This window comes from Somniosus microcephalus, chromosome 4 (assembly GCF_052327205.1).
Source record: "Somniosus microcephalus isolate GS21.2 chromosome 4, FLI_Smic_1.0, whole genome shotgun sequence".
Classification (NCBI taxonomy): Eukaryota; Metazoa; Chordata; class Chondrichthyes; order Squaliformes; family Somniosidae; genus Somniosus; species Somniosus microcephalus.
Window position 1 is genome coordinate 90,552,116 of NC_140990.1, and position 19,974 is coordinate 90,572,089.

Genomic DNA, 19,974 nt, shown 5'->3' on the forward strand with positions numbered 1-19,974 from the left:
TGATGGAGGCCTATCGGCCCAAGTGGCAGAGCTAGTGGCTCTCACCAGGGCACTAGAGTTGTCAGAGAATAAAATCGTGAACATTTACACAGATAGTAGGTATGCCTTTGGGGTGGTCCACGATTATATGACTGCATGGGGTAGGAGGGGATTCATTACTACGGGAGGCAATCCCATAAAACACCAGCTGAGGATAGAAGCCCTCCTAGAAGCTAGCGACAAACCCCAACAGGTAGCAGTAATTAAGATTAAGGCACATCAGAGGGAACCGGACAGGACTAGCCCGGACTGGTTAAATCACCAGGGGAACCAGGCTGCGGACCAAGCAGCACAAAGGGCGCTAGAGCAAGAAAGGATCGAAGAAGCACCAATAGCCGCTGTGAGCAGCTCCGAGGACGAGATAAGTATTGACGAACTCCATAAGGACACCCCCGACGTCGAAAAAGGTACGTGGGAAGAACAAGGCGCAAAGCGGGGAAGCGATAATGTTTGGCGAAAGGATAACAGGGTAATGGCCCCCAAGTGCATTCAAAATACGCTATTAGAACTCCACCATGGGCTTGTACACTCAGGGAGAGAAGCGATGATGGGAAGCCTCAGCAAAGAATGGTGGTGGAAGGGGATGGGAAAAGATATCGCGAGATACTGCCATCGATGTATCACCTGTGCGCAGTATAACCCCGGGCGACCCATAAAGGTCAAAATGGGACATCAACCAAGGCCGCGAGGGCCCTGGGAGCACATACAAATAGACTTCACAGGTCCCCTTCCACCGTCACACGGCAAAACATACTGCCTCGTGGTCATAGACCAATTCACCCGCTGGGTAGAGGCTTTCCCCACGTGAAATTGCACCGCTTTGACGGTTGCCAGAGTCTTAGCTGAAGAAGTAATCCCCAGGTGGGGAATACCAATTCAAATGGACTCTGATCAAGGTACCCACTTTACCGGGAGTGTCATAAAAACGGTATGCCAATTAATGGGAATTAAACAAAAATTCCACATCCCATACCACCCTCAAAGTTCGGGCATGGTGGAACGAATGAACCGAACCCTTAAAAATGCATTGGCAAAGGCAATGCAGACGTCGGGGAAAACCTGGACTGAAGTATTGCCCATTATCCTAATGAAGCTGCGAGCCACTGAAAACCGAACGACAGGTTTGACCCCTTATGAATTGATGACAGGAAGGGCGATGCAATTGCCAGAAGGCATCATAACAGGTGGGGCCGATGTAGGCCCTTTAAAAGATAGACTAAAACGATACGTTCTGGAACTTAGCACTCAATTAAAGGAGATGCGAAAGAATGTCCGTGATAATCAGGAGGACAAGGATCGGGCACAAGAGCTCACAATGACGGCTTATGTTCCCTCAGTGGGTAGTAAAGTCATGGTGAAAACTCTGCCCAGCAAACCAGGGTTCGCCCCAAAATGGAGTGGGCCATATGAAATCATAATCAGTGGGGATACCTGTGCCTGTCTAGACATAAGGGGTAAAGGAGTATGGAAGCATTGGACACAATTGAAAGTATATAAAGACGACTGACTGGCTACCTTCTGAATCTGTTTTACAGGTGATCTGCATACCCTTTGTCATAAAATTCCTGTAAAGACTGGACTGTAGTGATATATTAATCATGTTTAGAGTGTTATGGGTAATGGCGTTATTTTATATTGTCACGGGAAGCGCGGTACCCCAGTTACGTAAAGAGAGAGGATTGCATGTAAATACCTTTCTGTATATGTCATATGTCTATGCGAAAAAAATGGGCCAAAGCTCCTGCTGGGTGTGCGCCCATGTGCCCACCCATACGGGGGGAGGAATCCCATTAAGGCCTATCCCCTTTAAGGTAGAGGAGATGGTAGGGTGGTTATTATACTCTAATACCACCTGGAATAAGGAGGATACCATACAAACCCAAAATAGCTTGAATCCAGGTCAGCTGGAACATGAGTGGAAACAGGCAGGGTATAACCCCACGAACTTTAAAGGATGGTTTCATCCCCAATACGATAATTGAAGGTATCCAGAAGAGCTATTAGTCAGCACAGGGGGAAAACTAAACAATGCAGAGGGGGAAGTCTGCTTGGTAAACTATGACGAGACAGGGTTAGTGGTTGGATGGAGTAAGTGCAAGTATAATTACACTTTAACCAAAACCAGTACTAAACCACCAGGTGCCCTAGAATGGCCCTACGTGGGAACGTTTAATTTATCCCAAGTGCTAAACCGGACTAGCAATCTACCCTGGAGAGGAATACCTGGGATCATGTACCAACTTTGGAACAAATTTGAGGCCTATAATAATACCTATTTCATTTGCGGATATAAGGCGTATCCATGACTTCCACGAACCTGGACTGGGTCATGCTATATAGGATACGTAGTACCATACATCCATTATTTATCCTCCCTAACCCACCACTACGGGTACCAGTCGTTATGGCAACCAGCCAAGCGTGTTAAGAGAGCTATTACGGAAACCGAAAGATTCTGGGCTATAGCATTCTCCTGGTACGGAACAGGAAAAATAGCAAGGGAATCCATAAACATGGCAGCAGTGCTCGAACAAATAGCCAACGATACGGCTGAGTCCCTGAGAGAAATGAGTGCCGAAATGGTGGCGATCCGGACCACCGCCTTACAGAATAGGATAGCCCTAGGTTATCTGTTGGTGGCGCAAGGAGGCACCTGTGCCCTGATCGGGGCAGACTGCTGTACATATGTCCCAGATAGCTCCGAGAATATCACGAGCCTAGCAAATCATATCCAAGAAGAAATAAAGAAGCCCCATCAACCCACAAGCACAGGGTGGCTTGATTGGTTGCTAGGGAAAACCGGGTGGGGAGCGTGGATGATGCAAGGGATAATAATAATAGTTGTAATTTGTATGTTGATGTGTTGTGCGCTGAGCCTTATAAAGTTGTGTTGCCAAACTGCTATGAAAACCGTGATGCCGATCGCCTCTATCGAGGAGGAACACACCAACCTGCTACCAAGGGACGAAGAACACCAATACGACACTGTTGAAGGAGCAACCGAACCCCCGGACATAATCCAGTGGCTGTAAGCACCGACGAAAGGGGGACCGAGGATGGTCATCTGGGAGCAAATGAATCGTGCTCCAGGACCAAGAGGAGGGACTGTTGGAATAAAATTTTGCTGGGAAAGACACAAACAACAAATTCGCTGACTGGGACTAATTGAATCACTGCACAATGAGACATGCCATGCTTACGCATGGCTGGAACAAAGTTCATCTCGTGTCCTGTTATCACAGTCCCAAGAACTAACAAGGTTCACTGGTATCCTATTATCGAACTAATCACATTCCGCCGGTGGCGCGGACGGAACAAGACGAAACGAAGACCCTTCGCAATCACTGAGGACTAACAAGGTTCACTGGTATCCTATTATCGAACTAATCACATTCTGCCGGTGACGCGGACGGAACAAGACGGAACAAAGACCTTTCGCAATCACTGAAGAGGCAGAATTGGCAACACGAGTGTGTAAACTCCTGACTGGAGGAAAATAACGATATGTGCTAATAAACGAATTGATTGGATGAATGTAAATGATCTAAAACCAGCTTCTTGGAATTGTATATAAGCTCGGCACATACTACAATCGAGGAGAAGGTGCTCTCGCAGACCGCGTGGTTGCAGACGCTTCTCCCAGAGCTCTGTCATTTAATAAAGTTGTCTCTCTTACTCAAAGTCTAGTTTCCGAGGAATCATTTTTCCTACAACACCGCCCGATTCCCCATATCCCTTGATTCCCCATATCTATCGATCTCTGTCTTGAATATACTCAACGACTGAGCCTCCACAGCCCCCTGGGGCAGAGAATTCCAAAGATTCACCACCCTCTGAGTGGAGAAATTTCTCCTCATCTCAGTCCTAAATGGCCGAGCCCTTATCCTGAGACTATGAGACATTAATGATTTAGATATGAATGTAGGAGGTATGATCAGTAAGTTCGCAGATGACACAAAAATTGGTGGAGTGGTAAATAGCGAGGAGGGAAGCCTCAGGCTACAGGACGATATAGACGGGTTGGTCAGATGGGCAGAAGAGTGGCAAATGGAATTTAACCCTGAAAAGTGTTAGGTAGATAAGGTGGTTAAAAAGGTATATGGGATACTTGCCTTCATTAGCCGAGGCATAGAATATAAGAGCAGGGAGGTTATGATGGAGCTGTACAAAACACTGGTTAGGCCACAGCTGGAATACTGTGTGCAGTTCTGGTCGCCACACTATAGGAAGGATGTGATTACATTGGAGAGGGTGCAGAGGAGATTCACCAGGATGTTCACCTGGGCTGGAGTGCTTCAGCTATGAAGAGAGACTGGACAGGCTGGGGTTGTTTTCCTTAGAGCAGAGAAGGCTGAGGGGGGACCTGATTGAGGTGTACAAAATGATGAGGGAAATAGATAGGGTAGATAGAAAGGAACTTTTCCCCTTAGTAGAGGGGTCAATAACCAGGGGGCATAGTTTCAAGGTAAGGGGCAGGAGGTTTAGAGGGGATTGGAGGAAAAACTTTTTCACCCAGAGGGTGGTTGGAATCTGGAACTCACTGCCTGAAAGGGTGGTAGAGGCAGGAACCCTCACAACATTCAAGAAGCATTTAGATGAGCACTTGAAATGCCATAGCATACAAGGCTACGGACCAAGTGCTGGAAAATGGGATTAGAATAGACAGGGCTCGATGGCCGGCGCGGACACGATGGGCCAAAGGGCCTCTTTCTGTGCTGTATACCTCTATGACTATGACTCTATGAACTCTAGATCTAGACTCTCCAAGCAGGAGAAACAGCGTCTTAACTGTCTTAAGAATTGTATGTATTTCAATGAGATCACCTCTCATTTTTCTGAACTCCAGAGAGTATAGGCCCGATCTATTCCATCTCTCCTCATAGGACAGCCCTCTCATCCCAGGAGTCAATCTAGTTATTGGTCCAGTAACGTGTGGTGACTTCGCCCCGCTCCAGAGTTTGTTAGGTGGGAGCTACAGGGGTTTGAATGTGGTGTGCGCTGGGTGAGCTGATCCCAGCTGGTGGGCAGGGGGCTACAATTGGTACTGAGCCCCACACACAGAGCAGGAAGTGCTGAGTAAGCTGATGGTGGGTAGTGAGGCAAGGGCGGAGGGTTTACAATTTTACTCAGTGCCCCCTTGGCTAGGCAGGAGAAATGATCCAGGGTTACAGATTCCTGAAGGAAGAAAGACTTGCATTTATATAGCGCCTTTCACGACCACCGGACGTCCCAAAGCGCTTTACAGTCAATGAGGTACTCTTTGTTTTGGAGTGTAGTCACTGTTGTAATGTAGGAAATGCGGCAGCCAATTTGCGCACAGCAAGCTCCCACAAACAGCAGTGTGATAATGACCAGATAATCTGTTTTTATTGATGTTGGCCCCAGGACACCGGGGATAACTCCCCTGCTCTTCTTCAAAATAGTGCCATGGGATCTTTTACGTCCACCTGAGAGAGCAGATGGGGCCTAGGTTTAACGTCTCATCCGAAAGACAGCACCTCCGACAGTGCGGTGCTCCCTCAGCACTGCACTGGGAGTGTCAGCCCAGCTTTATGTGCTCAAGTGTCTGGAACATAAGAAATAGGAGCAGGAGTGGCCATTCGGCCCTTTGAGCCTGCTCCGCCATTCAATGAGATCATGGCTGATCTTCTGCCTCAATTCCATTCACCGGCCCTATCGCCATATCCCTTGATGCCCTTACTAGTCAGAAATCTATCGACTTCTGTTTTGAATTTACCCAATGACTGAGATTCCACAGCCCTCTGGGGTAGAGAATTCCAAAGATTCACCACCCTCTGTGTGAAGAAATTTCTTCTCGTCTCAGTCCTGAATGGCCGACCCTTTATCCTGAGGCTGTGGCCCCTGGTTCTAGACTCCCCAGCCAAGGGAAACATTCTCCCAGCATCCACCTTATCAAGCCCTGTAATAATTTTGTATGCTTCAATGAGATCCTCTCTCATTCTTCTGAATTCAAGAGAATACAGGCCTAGTTTACTTAATCTCTTCTCATACGACAGTCCCGCCATCCCAGGAATTAATCTCGCGAACCTTCTACTAATGTTGGTTTGAGCTGTCAAACTTTCACACTCGCACATCCTGTGTGGCTATCCATTAGTTTGTCCTTATTACAACCCAAAATTGTTCATTCACTCCTAAAGTTTACAAAGGTGGCAGAAAACCACTTGATTAGGTTCATGAGTTACGTTGTAGTCTTCATTTCAAAACTTCAAAGAACATAAGAAATAGGAGCAGGAGTGGGCCATTCGGCCCCTCGAGCCTGCTCCGCCATTCAATGAGATCATGGCTGATCTTCTGCCTCAACTCCATTCACCGGCCCTATCGCCATATCCCTTGATGCCCTCACTGGTCAGAAATCTATCAACTTCTGTTTTGAATTTACCCAATGACTGAGCCTCCACAGCCCTCTGGGGTAGAGAATTCCAAAGATTCACCACCCTCTGTGTGAAGAAATTTCTTCTCGTCTCAGTCCTGAATGGCCGACCCTTTATCCTGAGGCTGTGGCCCCTGGTTCTAGACTCCCCAGCCAAGGGAAACATTCTCCCAGCATCCACCCTATCAAGCCCTGTAATAATTTTGTATGCTTCAATGAGATCCTCTCTCATTCTTCTGAATTCAAGAGAATACAGGCCTAGTTTACTCAATCTCTTCTCATCCGACAGTCCTGCCAGGAGCGGGACTTGAACCCACAACCTTCTGATTCAGAGGCGAGTGTGCTACCAACTGAATCGCAACTGACTGAAGGGGAGAGAACAGGGGACACAGCTGGCTGAAGGGGAGAGAGCAGCATGCAATGCCTCCCGTGGCGGAATAGCCCACACCGGCTTGGCCGCGAGTGAACGGGTGCACGGATTAAGGTGCCAGAGGACAACCGCCCCACACCTCGGCCCCCCCGCCCCCCCAACAACCCTCAGCACAAGGTGTCAACCGTGGCTGAGTGGGTCTCACACTCTCGCCTCTGAGTCAGAAGGTCATGGGTTCGGGTCCCCAATCCAGAGACTTGAGCCCCATAACCCAGGGCCGACACGCCCTGTGCCCATACTGAGGGAGTGCTGCACTGCCGAAGGTGCCATCTTTCGGATGAGATGTCAAACCGAGGGCCCCGTCTGCCCCCTCGGGTGGACGTAAAAGATCCCGTGGCACAATTGTGAAGAAGAGCAGGGGGGAGTTATCCCCGGTCTCCTGCGCCCAATATTTATCCCTCAACCAACATCACTAAAAAAAAAAGAGGACCTGTTCATTTATCACATTGCTGTTTGTGGGAGCTTGCTGTGCACAAATTCTCTCCCGTGTTTCCCACATTACAACAGTGACTACTCAAAGGATGTCGTTGGTTGTAAAGCGTTTTGGGACGTCCTGAGGTGGTGAAAAGTGCTGTCGAAATGCCAACCTCTTTCCTTATGTCAACACTCTCTGGGGAGGGAGGGTGGGAACTGGGTAGACCCCTACAAAGGGTGGAAAGTGGATGCGTTCGGCCAACTCACGCTGTTGATGATCCGGTTGATAGTGGGGGTCTCGACGGGCAGGCTGTCCCGGTGGTTGAGGTGGGCGAAGGGCTTGGCGGCGCCCCACGACTCCAGGTAACGGGTCATGCGGACCGAGGCTCTGATCTTGGCGCCCTCGTTGGTGTCCGGGGCCAGGGACTCCTCGCTGTAATGTTCCTTGGCCTGTAGCGGGAGGGGGAACGGGAGAGAAAGAGCGTGCGTTAATAGGGGGGGCCCCTTTAATCGAAACCGAGCAGGCGGTCACCCTCATTACGGTGGCGATGCCCGTCATCTTGGATTTCGCCCGGTCTTCAGATTGTCACTCGGTTTTATCACAACAGCGTCTTAGGAAGAGAGACCATTAGAACCAAGACCCTTGACTCTCATCACAAACTCCTCATCCCTCAACCCTATCTCGTCCCTCAACACCACCTCGTCCCTCAACCTCACCTCGTCCCTCAACCTCCGCCTCGTCCCTCAGCCCCCGCCTCGTCCCTCAGCCCCCGCCTCGTCCCTCAGCCCCCGCCTCGTCCCTCAGCCCCCGCCTCGTCCCTCAGCCCCCGCCTCGTCCCTCAGCCCCCGCCTCGTCCCTCAGCCCCCGCCTCGTCCCTCAGCCCCCGCCTCGTCCCTCAGCCCCCGCCTCGTCCCTCAGCCCCCGCCTCGTCCCTCAGCCCCCGCCTCGTCCCTCAGCCCCCGCCTCGTCCCTCAGCCCCCGCCTCGTCCCTCAGCCCCCGCCTCGTCCCTCAGCCCCCGCCTCGTCCCTCAGCCCCCGCCTCGTCCCTCAGCCCCCGCCTCGTCCCTCAGCCCCCGCCTCGTCCCTCAGCCCCCGCCTCGTCCCTCAGCCCCCGCCTCGTCCCTCAGCCCCCGCCTCGTCCCTCAGCCCCCGCCTCGTCCCTCAGCCCCCGCCTCGTCCCTCAACCCCCGCCTCGTCCCTCAACCCCCGCCTCGTCCCTCAACCCCACGATTTCAACATCTCCCTCAATCCTACTTACCACCATCTCCATAACCCTCAATCCCATTTTCTCATCATAGCCCACAATTCCTTACGTCTTGGCAAACGCATCGAATAGCTCCTGGGACCTTGATCCATGGCTTGATTACCCTTCAGATGGAAATCCTTGCTGGTGGTCCTGCACCATGTGGGCCTGAGGCCCTTCTCCTGGGTCTCCCAGTATGCTCTATGCTCCCCCTGCCCTGGTGTGTGGGCCCCTCCCTCCCTCTCTTCTCCAGCCCCCTGGTGTTTTAGTGAGCTCCTTGTGCATGACTCACTCGAGGGTCGATGACCAGGTAGGTGGTGATCTGGTGCTCCTTCAGGTACGGGTCCCTCAGGTGCCCGTTGCCATCTTCCACCTTGTACCCACCGTCCAGGTGGCCCAGCGTGGAGTCCGTGATATGCACCCGCCTGCCAAAGGGAAGGACAAGTAGATCACAGCCAGGAGAACATTCCAGAACAAGGCCATGCTAACCCTGAATGCAACAGGAGAGAGAGAGAGGGAGGGCAGGAGCGATAGAAAGTGAGACAAGGAGGCAGAGAGAGAGAGGGGGGAGAGAGAGAGATGGAAAGAGGGAGGGAGAAAGAGGGAGGGAGAAAGAGAAAGGAGAGAGTTGGAAAGGGAGAGGGGGAACAGAACCAGAAAAATGATAAAGGGATAGGTAATTTATCAAGATTTTCAAAAGGCCTTCGATAAGGTACCCCATAATAGACTGATGAACAAGATTAGAGAATGTGGAGTCAGGGGACAAGTAGCAGAATGGATTGCTGGCTGGCTTCAGGACAGAAAGCAGAGAGTGGGAGTAAAGGGGAGCTATTCACAGTGGCAGAAGGTGGGTAGTGGTGTTCCACAAGGATCAGTGCCGGGACCACTGCTGTTCACAATTTATATTAACGATTTAGACTTAGGAATCAAAAACACAATTTCTAAATTTGCGGACAACACCAAATTGGGGGGAATAGTCAATACTGAGGAGGACTGCAACAAATTACAGGAAGACATTAATAAACTTGCAGAGTGGGCCTATAATTGGCAAATTAAATTCAACACAGATAAATGTGAGGTTTTACATTTTGGTCGGAAGAATATGGAGGTCACTTATCACCTGGAGGGTGCGAGTCTGGGTGGGGTAGAGGAACAAAGGGATCGGAGTACAAATACACAAATCACTAAAAGTAGCGACACAGGTTAACAAGGCCATAAAAAAAGTAAACCAAGCACTAGGGTTTATTTCTAGAGGGATAGAATTGAAAAGTAGGGAAGTTATGTTAAACCTGTATCGAACCTTGGTTAGACCACACTTGGAGTACTGCGTACAGTTCTGGTCACCATATTATAAATAGGATATAGAGGCACTGGAGAGGGTGCAGAGAAGATTTACAAGGATGATACCAGAAATGCGAGGGTATACATATCAGGAAAGGATGGACAGGCTGGGTCTCTTTTCTCTTGAAAAAAGAAGGCTGAGGGGCGACCTAATAGAGGTCTTTAAAATTATGAAAAATTTTGATAGAGTGGATACAGAGAGAATGTTTCCACTTGTGGGGAAGAGCATAACTAGAGGCCATCAATATAAGATAGTCACCAAGAAATCAAATAGGGAATTCAGGAGAAACTTCTTTACCCAGAGAGTGGTGAGAATGTGGAACTCGCTACCACAGGGAGTGGTTAAAGCGAATAGTATCGATACATTTAAGGGGAGGCTGGACAAGCAGATGAGGGAGAAGGGAATAGAGGGTTACGCTGATAGGGTTAGATGAGGAAAGACGGGAGGAGGCTCGAATGGAGCATAAACGCCGGCATGGACTGGTTGGGCCGAATGGCCTGTTTCTGTGCCGTATATCCTCTGTAAACAGAGAGGGGTGTGGAAAGAGTGAGGGAGTGAAAAAGGCGGGGTGGGGGGAGGAAGAGAGAGACAGACAGACAGAGAGATAAAGAGAGAGAGTGAGAAAGACAGAGAGAGAGAGAGTGAGAAAGAGACAGAGAGACAGAGTGAGAGACAGAGAGATAAAGAGAGAGAGTGAGAAAGAGACAGAGAGAGAGAGACAGGGAGAGAGAGAGAGAGAGAGACAGAGAGAGAATGATGTAGCCAGAGATGGACAGAAAGTGAGAATGATAGAGAGAGAGATAGAGACAGAGACTTACCCGGGGACACCACCAGCCTCCATGTGATTGGCCAGTGTGACATCATGTGACCAGACATCATATTGCCACTTTTGGAGCCCGATGACCCCACACAGCACATTCCCCGAGTGAACCCCCACTCGCATATTGATGTCGACCCCTGTGGCATCACGCAGCTTCCTGTGGGAGAGAGAAGGAGATCGATCAAGGAGACCACATCGCACGACCCCTCCCAGTCCCCCCACCAGAGAGCGAGGCGACCTTTCATCCCCTCTCATTAACCCACGGCCACACCGAGCCCCCTATCAGAGCGAGAGGGGAGACCTTCATCCCCTCTGTCTGGGGCTGGATTTGACCCCGGGTACCCAGAGTGTGAAAGGTCAGAGTCTGACCCACTGACCCTATCAGAGAGAGAGGAGACCATCATCTCCACTCTGTCTGAGGGGCTAGATGTGACTGTCCTATCATAGAAGTTAACCATGACTCACTTGATGGCTTCGCACATGTCAAGGCCCATTTTGACGCAGCTTCTGGCGTGTGTCGGCAGTGAGACGGGCAGCCCAGACACACAGTAATAGCAGTCGCCCAGAATCTTGATCCTCATGCACTCATTGTCCTGAAAGAGAGAGAGAGAGAAGAGAACATAAGAAATAGGAGCAGGAGTAGGCCATTTGGCCTTTGAACCTGCTCCGCCATTCAATGAGATCATGGTTGATCTTTGACCTCATCTCCACCTTCCCGCCCGATCCCCATATCCCTTGATTCCACTAGAGTCCAAAAATCTATCGATCTCAGCCTTGAATATACCCAATGACTGAGCCTCCACAGCCCTCTGGGGTAGAGAATTCCAAAGATTCACCACCCTCTGAGTGAAGAAATTTCTCATCTCAGTCCTGAATGGCCGACCCCTTATCCTGAGACTATGCCCCCTAGTGTAGTGTATGTACATTTAAGAGAGAACTACTTTTACAGCTCCTGTATACTGTAGTACCGGCAGTGACCACACCTGTATATAAGCCTTGAGCATGCCTCTGTACCCCCCAGTCTTGAGACTACCCTACTCCAGTAAATACCTGTTGATTGTTAAGTTACAGCATCCGTGTGGTTATTGAAAAACATCCTACTCTCAGAATCACGGATCTAACAGTGGCGACGAGTGTCGATTCGAATCTACCTGCAACTCTGCATTTCCCTTCGAGGATTCGCTCCGGGAGGGCGGTGGAAGAAAGTCGAGGCCAGAAACACGGGCGTCGACCACGAGCAACCGCCCAGTCGTCCGGCAGAGAGTGAACATCGCAGGGGAGGCTGTGGAGAGCCGGGCTTGGTTCCCCAGCCACGACGATCAGCAACAGACTGACGACAGGTACAGCGCAGACCCTTCCCGGACAGCGGCGGCTGGAGCCGACCGACGGCAGAGAAAAAACCGAGCAGCGTCGACGGGGTAAGATAGAGGGTGAAGCACACAGGGCGCAGCCGGGGGTTGAAAACCGAGCGGCGTCGAGGAAAAACAAAACGGAGAGAGGGTAAAGCAGCAGCCGGGTTCAGGACCGAGCGGCGGAAACGGGAAAGGCGCACAGAAAAAAACGCGCAGAGCACAGCCAGGGCTCAAGGGCTGAACAGTGTCCGCAGGGAGAAGAAGGGAGAGCGCGGGAGACGCCATTGAGCCGCGGAGAAGAAGGAAGAGTGCGGGAGACGCCATTTTTAGAAGCCGCAGCGGAGAAGAAGGGCGAGCGCAGGAAGAAAGGAAAGCGCGGGAGACGCCATTTTGTGCCAGTGGAGAAGAAGGGAGAGCGCGGGAGACGCCATTTTTGACAGTTAAATCACACCCAGGGATGCCGAAGAGTGGCAGTATCTCTACGTTCGACAATGAAGTCGAAGATTGGGTGACATATGTGGAACGTATTGAGGTGTACTGCAGGGCGAATGAAGTGCCAGATGCTAGGAAAGCACTGGTTTTGTTAAATTCCATGGGTGCAAAAACTTATGGGTTACTGCGAAACCTGATAACCCCAGAGAAGCCCGTGAATAAGAATTTCAAAAGCATAGTAGAAATCCTACAGGACCACTTAAACCCCACACCGCTGCTGATAGCAGAAAGATTTAAGTTCCATAAAAGGAACCAACATAAAGACGAAAGCAATGCTGAGTACTTAACGGAACTGCGCAAGCTATCGAAACACTGCCAGTTTGGAGTGGGACTAGCAGATACGTTAAGGGACAAGTTTGTGTGTGGGCTTCAAAGTGAAGGAACCCAGAAACGGCTTCTATCAGAAAAGGATCTTACGCTGGACAAGGCTTTCAGCATGGCAGTATCACACGAAGCAGCCGCAAGGGGCGCTGCAGAGATACAACGGAGACCGCAAGAATATGGCACCAATGAAATGTCCTATGGAACAGGGAAGTGTTATCGCTGCGGCAGAACAACACACGACCAGAAGGATTGTTGGTTCAAGGACCAAGTGTGCAGACAGTGTTGAAAAGCAGGACACATAGCAAGAGTCTGCAGATCTGGGAAGAAAACCAACAGCAAGAAATCTCCACAGGAGAAGTACAAAAAGGTACATAAGGTGATGGACAGTAGTTCAGATGAACAGAAAAGTGACACAGACTCCAGAAGCAATAATAATAATAATCAACTTTATTGTCATTGTTAGTGCACAAGTGCAGTACAACGAAATGTAGGCTTGCGGCTCCCGAGAGTGTACATTTTGATTAAGACATTTAACATTCAACATTCATTTGGCTTGTAATACATAAACATAAACATAATAAAGTGCATTGGCAGATGTGCAGGCTTTAGACTTTATTTGTAGAGTTCAGTAGGATGACAGCCCTGGGAAAGAAGCTGTTCCTAAATCTGGTCGTTCGGGTGCGAATGCATCTGTAGCGTCTCCCAGATGGCAGGGGGGCGAACAGACTGTGGCTGGGGTGGGTAGGGTCTTTGATGATGGTCAGTGACCTCCGTAGACAGCGTTTCTGGTAGATGTGCTCTATGGTCGGTAGCCGGGTGCCGGTAATGCGTTGGGCAGTTTTGACTACCCGCTGCAGGGCTTTCCGGTCATAGGAGCTACAGCTGCCATACCACACTGTGATACAGTTCGTCAGGATGCTCTCTATTGTGCAGCGGTAAAAGTTAGAGAGGATCAGGGGTGACAGGTTACATCCCTTCAGCCTCCTTAGGAAATATAGGCGCTGCTGGGCCTTCTTCACCAAAGAGGAGGTATTGAGGGACCAGGAGAGGTTTTCCGTGATGTGGACTCCGAGGAACTTAAAGCTGTCCACCCTTTCCACCACAGCCCCATGGATGTGGATGGGGGTGTGACTTCCGCCTTTAGACTTCCTGAAGTCCACAATGATTTCCTTGGTTTTCTTGATGTTAAGGGCCAGGTTGTTATCGGCGCACCACTTCACGAGGTACTGGACCTCCTCCCTGTAGGCTGACTCATCGTTGTTGGTGATCTGGCCTACCACTGTGGTATCATCCGCAAACTTGATGATGGTGTTGGAACCATGAACAGCCACACAGTCGTGGGTGAAGAGGGAGTAGAGGAGGGGGCTCAGCACACAACCTTGTGGGGCCCCCGTGTTCAGGGTCGGGGGGGGGAGGTGTGGTTACCTAATTTGACAGACTGGGGTCTGTTAGTTAGGAAGTCCAGGGTCCAGTTGCAAAGGGAAGTGTTCAGGCCAAGAGTGTGGAGTTTGGTGGCCAGCTTGTTGGGGACGATAGTGTTGAATGCTGAGCTGTAGTCTATGAACAGCATTCTGATGTAGGTCTCTTTACCATCTAAGTGATTCAGTGCAGAGTGTAGAGCAGTTGTGATTGCATCCTCCGTTGATCTGTTTGCACGATAGGCAAACTGTTGTTGGTCAAGAGAGGCGGGAACACTGGCTTTGATGTGAGCCAGGACCAGTCTCTCGAAACACTTCATTATGATGGGTGTGAGTGCGACAGGTCGATAGTCATTCAGACACATCACAGCCGTTTGCTTTGGCACAGGAATAATGGTAGCTCTACGGTCTTGAAGCATGTAGGGACTACTGCCTGGGCCAATGACAGATTGAAGATGGCGGTGAAGACATCAGCCAGCTGATCAGCGCATTCTTTGAGTACCCGTCCAGGGATGCTGTCAGGTCCAGCAGCCTTAAGTGTGTTCACTCCGCGTAGAACACCCCTTACGTTGGAGGTCGACAGAGTGAGCACCTGGTCTTCCGGGGGTGGCAAGGCTTTGGTAGCCGGCTCCCTGTTGTCCCTGTCAAGGAGCTGGGTTGTCTGAAACTACATAAGGTAACCAAAATGGAGGATCACCAGACTATCTGGGTTACACTCAAGATAGACGGAGTCCAAGTGAAAATGGAATTGGACACAGGATCAGCCCTAACAGTCATAAACCAAAGGGACTACAAGCGGCTATTTTCACATATACCCTTGAAAGCTACAGAGATTGTCTTGAAGGCGTACACGGGGCAAAAAGTCTACCCCAAAGGAAAAATAAGGGTGAAAGTGATATACAAAGGCCAGGAAATACCTAAAATGGACTTATATGTATTGCCAGATGGAGGACCACCACTGCTAGGACGTGAATGGATCCGGAAGATACAATTAGATTGGCATTCCATACAGGCACTGAAGGTTGAGGCCAAAAAGGATGACGATGTCACACCTGGACGACTGTCAAAAATGCTAACTGACGCAAAAGAAGTGTTCCAGGAGGGACTCGGAACACTAAAAGGCATAACAGCAATGATTAAAATAGAGGAAAATGCAAGCCCAAAGTTTCTTAAGGCCAGACCAGTGCCTTATGCGATCAGACCAGCCGTCGAAGCAGAGCTGGAAGGGTTGGAACGTTCAGGAGTACTGTCCAAAGTAGACTGGAGCGAGTGGGCTACACCCATTGTTCCTGTAATGAAGAGGTCGTTGAGTAATACGCCTGGGGAACCAAAGAAGGTCCGCATCTGTGGGGATTTTAAGGTGACAGTGAACCCAGTCCTTCACACGGTACAATATCCGCTTCCACGAATTGAGGATATTTTCGCCTCTCTATCTGGAGGTAAACGCTTCACCAAAATTGATCTCGCCCAGGCGTACTTGCAAATGGAGGTAGAAGAAGCCTCGAAACAATACCTCACGATCAACACTCAAAGGTCTCGATCAATAAAACCGGCTGGTGTTCGGGGTAGCATCGGCTCCGGCTATTTGGCAAAGGGCGATGGATCAAGTCCTGCAAGGGATTCCAGGGACCCAGTGTTATTTGGACGACATCCTGGTCACGGGCGAAAATGACAGTGATCACCTCGCCAACCTGGAGGAGGTGCTCACCAGATTAAAGGAATATGGGCTACGAGCTAATCGCCACAAGTGCGAGTTTTTCCAGGAGCAGATCTCGTATTGTGCCCACGTTATCGATGAAGAGGGGTTACATAAGTCCCCTGAAAAGATTGAGGCAGTAGTCAAGGCTCCAGCACCGGAAAATGTGTCACAGCTGAGGTCGTTCCTCGGGCTGGTAAACTACTACCATAAGTTCTTACCAAATTTGTCCACGGTATTACACCCAATGAACACCCTACTGCAAACAGGGGTACCATGGAAGTGGAATGACGAACGTAGACGAGCTTTCCAGAAGTGTAAAGAATTGATCACATCAAAAGAGGTGTTGGCCCATTTCAACCCAGCACTACCAATTCGTTTGGCACGTGATGCATCACCCTATGGTATTGGAGCGGTGCTGTCGCACAAATTCCCAGACGGGTTGGAGAGGCCAGTAGCCTTTGCATTTCGGTCACTAACCTCAGCCGAGCGCAACTACGCCCAGATTGACAGGGAGGCCCTCAGCCTAGTATGGGGAGTAAAAAAATTCAACCACTATCTGCATGGGCAGAAGTTCACCTTGCTGACTGACCACCAACCACTTGTCTCCATCTTTAATCCTAAGAAGGGCGTTCCAGTGATGACTGCGCAACGGTTACAAAGATGGTCCCTGTTTCTAGGGGCGAATCAATATGAAATAGAAACTAAAGGCATGAACCAGCATGGAAACGCTGATGGGCTATCGCGCCTGCCACTGCCTACTGTGGAGGAAGCACCAGCAGTGGACCCTATCGAGATATTTTATTCGTCAATAATTGAACGATTGCCAGTAACGAACGCGGATATAGAGAAGGAGACCCGCAATGATCCGACACTGTCTCGGGTATATGATTTGATGGTGAGGGGATGGCCAACACATGGCGACTCACTGTTGCCAGCATTCTCATCCAGAAGAGAACAGCCGTCAGTATGCCAGGGGACAGTGATGTGTGGATCTAGAGTGGTGATTCCACCCAAGTTAAGGGAGAGAGTGCTAAATGAGCTACATGAAGGTCATCTGGGGGGAGTGAAAATGAAAAGCCTTGCGAGGGCTTATGTGTGGTGGCCGGGAATCGATCAACAAATTGAAGACCTAACCAAGAGCTGCTCAGGATGCCAGAAGGTCCAAAATGCACTGATGCGCCTCAATAACTTCAAGGCTCAAAGTTAACTGGATAAAACAAGGCTTTTATTAGCAAAGAAAGATGCCTGTGTCTTCACCTAGCTTCACCTAGCATTCTGCTGTTCTGCTGCAAGACAAGCCTGGGCTTGTCTTAAGTAGGGCCAGGTATGGGCGGAGCCGACACACCCAATGGGGAGATAGGGGGCGGTGCACTATATACAATACAAGGTAAAACACAGGAGCAGGCAATACAAACACAGGAGCAGGCAATACAATATATGTAGCTAAATACAGAGTCTGATGAATGGCATATTTCATCACATGCACCATCACATGCCCCTCTACACCCATGGGAGTGGCCCTCCTCTCCATGGCAACGTGTGCATATTGATTTTGCTGGTCCATTCATGGACTCAATGTTCTTAATAGCAGTTGATGCTCATTCGAAGTGACCTGAGGTGATAAAAATGTCCTCAACCACTACAGAGAAAATGATTGCAGTCCTACGGACCATATTTGCCAGAAACGGCTTGCCAGAGCAGATTTGCTCTGATAATGGACCACAGTTTGTGTCCGAAGAGTTTCAAAAATTTATGAGAAGGAATGGGGTAAGGCATTACACATCCGCCCCGTATCATCCAGCCACAAATGGATTGGCTGAGAGGTTCGTACAAACCTTTAAGAAGGCGATAAAGGCCATGTGCGACGATGAAATTCCACTACAGCATAAGGTGGACAATTTCTTATTAGCCTACCGAAATGCGACACATGCAGTTACCAACCAGACCCCGGCCATGATGTTCTTTAACCGAAGGTTGCGATCTCGTCTGGACTTGCTTAGACCAAATGTGCGAAGAAATGTTGAGGATAAACAATTCCAGCACATCAATGAGAAGCCGACAAGGAGCTTCAATGTAGGACAACCAGTCTTGGTCCGTGACTACCGAACAGAGAAATGGCAACCCGGAACGATATGCACACGGCAGGGGCCATTAATGTACACAGTGGATGTCGGGGAGAACATTGTGAGACGCCACGTTGATCAGATCTTAGCGTCACAGGAACGAGTCAACCCCATGTCTTGCGTACCTGGGGATGAACCCGACATACCGGTAGCATCTACCTCCGAACGAGTAGCAGTGGAACCCGATGAACTAACCGATGAAAAGGGGCCAGAATCGCCTCCGCACCAAGAACAAGAACCTCAGGAAAGGCGCTATCCCGAAAGGATCAGGAAGCCGCCCCAAAGACTGAATCTATAAATGGACTATTGTTGTTTAATGTACATGTTAAAGTGTTAATTGTTATTTGAATATTATGGGTACTACTAATCTAAAAGGGGAGGAATTGTAGTGTATGTACCTTTAAGAGAGAACTACTTTTACAGCTCCTGTATACTGTAGTACCGGCAGTGACCACACCTGTATATAAGCCTTGAGCATGCCTCTGTACCCCAGCCTTGAGACTACCCTACTCCAGTAAATACCTGTTGATTGTTCAGTTACAGCATCCGTGTGGTTATTGAAAAACATCATACTCTCAGAATCACGGATCTAACAGTGACCAAAAGCTTGGTCAAACAGGTAGGTTTTAAGGAGCATTTTAAAGGAGGAGAGAGAGGTAGCGAGGCGGGGAGGGAATTCCAGAGCTTAGGGCCCAGGCAGTTGAAGGCACGGCCACCAATGGTTGAGTGATTAAAATCTGGGATACTCAAGTGGGCAGAATTTGAGGAGCGCAGATATCTCGGTGGGGGGGTTGTGGGGCTGAAGGAGATTACAGAGATAGGAAGGGGTGAGGCCATGGAGGGATTTGAAAACAAGGATATTTTTTTTATTTGTTTATGGGAAGTGAGCGTCGCTGGCAATGCCAGCAATTATTGCCCATCCCTAATTGCCCTTGAGAAGGTGGTGGTGAGCCGCCTTCTTGAACCGCTGCAGTCCGTGTGGTGAAGGTACTCCCACAATGCTGTTAGGGAGGGAGTTCCAGGATTTTGACCCAGCGACGATGAAGGAACATCGATATACTTCTAAATCAGGATGGTGTGTGACTTGGAGGGGAACTTGGAGGTGGTGGTGTTCCCATGGAGGCGGGAAGGGATTAAAGTCTATTAACTGCATGTTAACAGGTAACTAACAGACAGAAAATAGGATCATCCCCTTTTTGCCCTCACAAGTGCCGGCTTCCTGAAGGCTCCAAAACCCGCCAGCTCAGCGAGGCGAGTAGTGGGTCTGCGGGGATCGGTGGGGTGTGCAAAAGAGTGCTGTGAAGGTAAGTGATGGGTACAAGAGTGTAGAGGTGAGTATCTGAGGTAAGTGGAAACTGTTTTTAAAAGTGTACTTACCTTTGTTTCTTCCTGCAGGCTTCAGTCAGTTTGTATGCGAAGAGTCTCGCACCTCCGTGTTGCAGATGAGAGATGGCCGTTGGATTCTCAGATGCAACAACCACCTCATTTCTGTACGCAAGACCTCATCAAACTGCAGAGAATGTCACTGTTTGACAGCTTCACAGAGCTGTCAAACGATGACAATTCATCTTGTCAAAAATTTTGACAGATGAAACGTTGTACGTTGATGTGCTCTGCAACCGGCTTTCCCTTAATTGGCTTGCTATGCCCGCTGGGCGGGCTTAACAAGGTCAATCAAGGGAAAATAGCGTGGGTTGGCCACAAATCGATGGAGGCGGGACATCGACCTGCCAAGCAGCAGTCCCGCCTTCAACACGCCCCCCATTGGCAAAATCACCCCCAATATGGGCAGCACGGTGGCATAGTGGTTAGCACTGTTGCCTCACAGCGCCAGGGACCCGGGTTCGAATCCGGCCTCGGGTGTCTGTGTGGAGTTTGCACATTCT

General features: G+C 49.8%; 1 protein-coding gene across 2 annotated transcripts in view; it reads right to left on the minus strand.

Annotated features, from left to right (window-relative positions):
- The window catches only part of LOC147119505 (adenylate cyclase type 2-like), a 172,743-nt gene that overhangs the window by 79,924 nt on the left and 72,845 nt on the right, over positions 1-19,974 (minus strand). For both annotated transcript variants that reach the window (XM_085985056.1, XM_085985057.1), the window contains 4 exons: positions 11,146-11,273; positions 10,679-10,837; positions 8,811-8,943; positions 7,542-7,724 (listed from right to left, as the gene is read on the minus strand). In XM_085985056.1, coding sequence (XP_085841182.1) covers positions 7,542-7,724; positions 8,811-8,943; positions 10,679-10,837; positions 11,146-11,273 — 603 coding nt within the window. The remainder of the gene's footprint in view (positions 1-7,541; positions 7,725-8,810; positions 8,944-10,678; positions 10,838-11,145; positions 11,274-19,974) is intronic.